The sequence below is a fragment of the Gracilinanus agilis genome, chromosome 4 (genome assembly GCF_016433145.1).
Source record: "Gracilinanus agilis isolate LMUSP501 chromosome 4, AgileGrace, whole genome shotgun sequence".
Classification (NCBI taxonomy): domain Eukaryota; kingdom Metazoa; phylum Chordata; class Mammalia; order Didelphimorphia; family Didelphidae; genus Gracilinanus; species Gracilinanus agilis.
Window position 1 is genome coordinate 60,486,167 of NC_058133.1, and position 5,446 is coordinate 60,491,612.

Sequence of the window (5,446 nt, forward strand, 5' to 3'; positions counted from 1 at the left end):
TTAGTGTTCATGAAGGGGTTTGGAAAAGGAAGGGAGTGGGGAAGGGGTGGGTTTTGGGTAGGGAGAGTGAAAAATCCACACTAGCGTGATTCTGAGGCTGGACTAAAGGGAAATGAAATATGACTCTGAATTATTGGAAAATCATAGGAAAATCTATGGGCCACCCAGACACATCTCTGGAATTTCCTTTTTTAATAAGTCAGCCCTATGTACTCATAAGATACAATTACTCAATTCACTGCGATTATGTGGTTTATGAGATATTTTTAGGCAGTTTTTTATTTCTATTTCTATTTTATTTTACTTTTTATATAATTTATATAAGATAACATAAAATTTTAATATTTTTTAAATAAACCGTATATTAAAATTATAATTTTTATATAATGTTTATATTTATATTTATTTTTATTAGGCTGTTGCCCTCCCCTAATCATCCATATCCCTCCAAATACCAATATAATAATAGCATCTACCTCACATGTGTAAAATGAGAATATGCTTAGCACAGATCCTGGCACATAGTGGGTACTTACTAAATGGTTATTGACTGAATCAATGAGGATGATAATAACACCTTCTTCACTGGGTTGGAGAGTCCAGGAGCACCCCCTCCATTCACACCACCTCCTCCTCTCATTAAGAGTTTGCCTGGGGAGATGAGGACTTCTGGGGACTGGACCAGAAGCAATACTGATGGTTCGGGAGGGAAGGGCTCTTGACCCTTCCTGCCCATAGGGGAAGAGTGGGCTGCTCTTCCACAGGGGTGGCTCCCCTCCATGGTGGGGCCAAGGATTTGGTCAGAATTAGAGATGGTGATCTAGGGGAAGGCTACCATTTCCAAGACTTTCAGGGTTCTGGGGTGTTGCCATCGAGTTAAGAGATGAGGTGATTGTTTGACTTGCCTGATTCTCAGGACATTCACATTGTACTTTAAACCATGGAAAAGTTTTCTAAAAAATAAAATATTAAAAAAAAATAAAGTTTACCAAATTCTGTCTTCACAACAGATAGACTAAGTGGTGCAGGTAATATTATCCCCATTCTAAAGAGTAGAAAGTCCACAACAATTCCAAAGGAATGAAATGAAATGAAAAATGCTATCCACCTCTAGAAAAAGAACTGATTGACTCAGTGTGGATTGGAGATTTTTTTCCTTTATTTTTCTTGTTTCTTTTTCTTCTTTTAACATGGTTAATATGGAAATGTATTTTACATGACTTTATATGTAGGTTATAGTTATTATATATAGTTATAGATAGTCTAGGTTTTCTGACTTTAAGAATAAGGAGAGATCACGACTACTTTTTTCTCTTTCCCTTACATTGCTTGGCTGAATTATTGTCCAATTCCAGAACTATCTGCAATTCTTTTAATCTGTTGCTGGGTTGACGCTGGCTGGCTTGATGTTGGTTGCTGACTCAGCCAGTCCATGGCAGGAATGAAGGAGGATGCTACAAGTTTTCTTCTCCCACTCTGCAGCCAATTCCTTGCAAGAATAAGGTCCTAGATATTGGTAGTGGGTAGTAAAGTTACATCCATCCGTGTCTGCCTTATTTTCCATTTGTGGAAGATGGGCATGTGCTTGGCATGTAGTAGGTGCTTAATAAATGTTTATTGAATGAATGAATAGGGATGATAATAGCATCTACTTCATTGGGGGTGTTGACAGAATCGAATGAGGTAAGGCATGTAAAGTACTTTGCGAACTTTTAAGTAAATAAGCCACCATTATTAGGATGGTTTTTGTTATGATTATCTGAGCATACACAATATTATCTTCTGTTGATCCAGTATTTCCAAAGCAGCAGTGGACAGTACCAAATCCCTAGACTTGTATTTTGTTTATCCATTCTGCCCCCTTATAAATAACTAGAGGAAAAGGGTGGGAAGGGGAAAGCAAAAACATGAATCATGCAACCATGGAAAATTTTTCTAAAAAAATAAAGAAACAAACAAATAAATAAAAGGAACAAGCAGACAAATAAATAAATAAATAACAAGAGGAATCAGTCATTCCAGAGTCATAGACTATCCAGGGAGGGCTCAAAGTGCCTTCTAGAGTTTCAAATATAAGAGAGGAGTATTTTCTAAAAGCAGAATGGGCTACCTTGAGATGGGGCAGAATTCCCATTACCTGAAGTCTTCATCTGGAGAGTAAATGAACATTTGTTGGGAAAGGTTGTCCAAGATATGTCTATTTGGGTCAAGTCAAGTCAACAAGCATTTATTAAATATTTACTGAATGCAAATAGTTCTTGCATTAGAGGAGTTTACGTTCTGATGAGAGCAGACAGTTCATAAAAAGAAAGCTGAAGGGATGGGGCTGGTTCTGATTGAAGGTACCATCAACAGGATTGGAGTGGAAGTGGGGTGATAGAAAAAAAATTTGTAAATCTAGGAGTGTAGCCTGGAGAGGACTGAAGACCTAGCTGACCTGGGCATCCTCCTAAAGTTAGAAGTTCTGGGAGGTAATAGCCAATAAAATGGAGACTTTAGATGGGGAATGAATGACCATTTGGTGGGAATATTGTAGAGGGTATATCTCTTTAGGTAGGACTTGAACTAGGTTGCTAGCTGGCATTCTAGATAGGATTTTAAGGGTTTGCATAGAGCTTTACAGATATTATCTTATTTGCTCCTCATAACTACCCTTTCAGGTAGGTGCTAGTATTATCTTCATTAAATTTAAAAAATTAAAACCCATACTTTCTGTCTTAGAATTGATACTTGATAATGGTTCCAAAGCAGAAAAACAGTAAGGGCTAGGCAACTGGGGATAAGTGACTTGCCCAGGGTCAAATAGCTAGGAAGGGTCTAAGGTCTGATATGAACCCAGAACCTCTTGTCTCCAAGCCTGGATCTCAGTCCACCAAATCACCTAGTTGTTCCATATTATCTCCATTTTACAGATAAGGGAACTGAGGCTGAGAGAGTTTAAGCAACTTGTCCAGGACCACCAGTGTTTGAGGCAAGATTCAAACTCATGTCTTCCTGATTAAAAGTCCAGCACTTTCTCTATTTTTCCACCTAATTGCTTAGATAAACCATGAGGCTTTTTCTGACCCTGAAATTCTATGATTCTATGACTTCCAGCTGTTGTCCTTCAGCCATTCTCAGTTGTGTCTGACTCCTTGTGACTCTATTTGGGATTTTCTTGGTGAAAATATTGGAGTGGGTTGCCATTTCCTTCTCCAGCTCATTTTACAGATGAGGAAACTGATCAAACAGTAAGTGTCTATGGATGGATTTAAACTCAGATCTTCCATCTTCCAGGTCTTGCGCTCTATCCACTGTGCCACCTTGCTGCCTTAGCTGGATATCCCCAAATGGGGGAGTACCCCAGATGCCCTTGTGTGTGTATGAAGCTGTGCTCATCACGGCTTTCCTCCGCTCTCTCCTTCTCTTTCAATCCCTAGGAATGTGTGGGAGAGCTCTATCCAAGTTTATAATTGCTCTTTCCTTTAAGATGGTATGTTGTTCCACCAACTGGCATTCTATTCAACAAACCTTTATTAAGCACCTACTATGTGCAATGAACTATGCCAGGCATATAGTGTGCAAAAACAGCAAAAAAAAAAAAAATAGCCCAGCCTCAAGGAACTTATGTTCGAAGACTTCATCACCTTGAAGCTTCTGCTGTTTCAGTTAGATGGCAAGTACGGACTTTGGAGGCAATTAGCCAAAAAAAAATGGAGATGGATTTAAACAGCTGAAAGATCGTATTGAAGCTAATGTTGCCCCCAAACACAGCTGAGCAGAAGTTTGTTGGAAAGGGGATAGAAAGGAGAGGGACGATGGGTCCAAGGATCGTATTATATTTATGGTTGGTTGGGTCCCTGGAGAAATTGTGAAGACTACAATTATGAATGCACAGATTTTCAATTCTTATTGAAGGATTTTATTTTTGGCTTTAGGCAAATCAATTCCCTTCTGGGCCTCAGTTTCCTCATCTGTAAAATGTGGGGGTTGGATCCAAATGACCACTAAACTCTAAAATCTAGGACTGTATAGCCAGGTGAACTTGGAAGGGGGCATATGATAATAATAATAATAATAGCTAGCTTTTATATAGCACTTTATAGGCTTTCAAAGTGTTTTCATGTAGTTTCTGAAATCTATGTAATTTCTGTAGTTTTTAAATATAGCCTGCCAGTACAGTACATAGATTTGCAAAGTGTTTTTATATATTATACCATTTGATCCTTTCAACCTCTCTGTAAAGTAAATGCTATTTTTACTGCCATTTTACAAATGATTACAATAATAATAATAGCTAACATTTCTAGTGCTCTTACTTTGTGCCAGGCCCTGTGTTAAGTGTTTTACAAAGATTAATCTTATTTTCTCCTCGGTGAGGCAGGTACTATTATTACCCCCATTTTTGTAGTAATTGTTGAGTCATTTCAGTCATATTCAACTCTTCGTGACCCCATTTGGGGTTTTATTGGCACAGATACTGGAATGGTTTGACATTTTCCTTCTCCAGCACATTTTATAGGTGAAGAACTAAGACAAACAGGATTAATTAAGTAACTTGGTTGAGATCACACAACTAGTAAGTGTCTGAGGTCAAATTTGAACTCAGGTTTTCCTGACTCCAGATCTATTGCTCTGTCTACTATGCCATCTAGTTGCCCAACTCCCATTTTGCAGATGAGGAAAATGAGGCAGACAGAGGTTAAGTGACTTATCCAGGGTGTCTGAAGTAGGATTTGAACATATGTCTTCCTGACTCCAAGTGAAAGAATAAGAGGGATAAGAAATTGGAGGGAAGAATGAAGCAGGATGAATGTTAGAAGGGTAGTTGAGGTTTAAGACAGAGGACTAAAAAAGGGACCTCAGGAGGGAAGTAGCTTGAGATTAGTGAGACAGCTCAGAGAGAGAAGAGTCAGGATAAAAGGAGACTTGGGGAAAAAAAAATTAGGTAGAGAGATAGTCAACAAGGACGAAAGAGGATTCAGTTAGAGGAGAGGGCAGAAAGAGACATAGATTTAGAGGCCATGTCCTCTGACTCCTACCGTTGGTTTTTTGATGTCTCTTCTAGAAGCAGCTAGCAAATCTGACTGTCTCCCATCATCTCTCTTACAGTCCAGGGGAAGGGTGAAAGGAAATCATCCCTCTATCCTAAGAATAGTTCTGGTAACAGGATTCAACACCAGGCACAAGCAGGATCTGCCTTTAGTCGCCGCCTCTCCGTCTCTGGTTTTCCATCATCATCTTTGATATACTCGTTTTTCACCTTCTTGTCCCTGGATGTCAATGGCAAGGACTTTCAAGGATTGGGTGACTTCTGGAAGATTTTCTTCTTTATTCCTCTGGATTTTCCCTCCAGGAAAGAGGGGAAAGTGTAGGGTCAAATTGAGGCAGAACTGAAAGAGCCCAGAGGCTTCTAAGACACAGGAGGAAGCAACAAGTCTTCCCTTTTGGCTTCTCCAACTCTATT

General features: G+C 39.1%; 1 protein-coding gene across 1 annotated transcript in view; it reads right to left on the reverse strand.

The window, feature by feature from the left end:
- The window catches only part of GPA33 (glycoprotein A33), a 53,977-nt gene that overhangs the window by 48,209 nt on the left and 322 nt on the right, over positions 1-5,446 (reverse strand). The window contains exon 2 of the mRNA XM_044674867.1: positions 5,167-5,252. Coding sequence (XP_044530802.1) covers positions 5,167-5,252 — 86 coding nt within the window. The remainder of the gene's footprint in view (positions 1-5,166; positions 5,253-5,446) is intronic.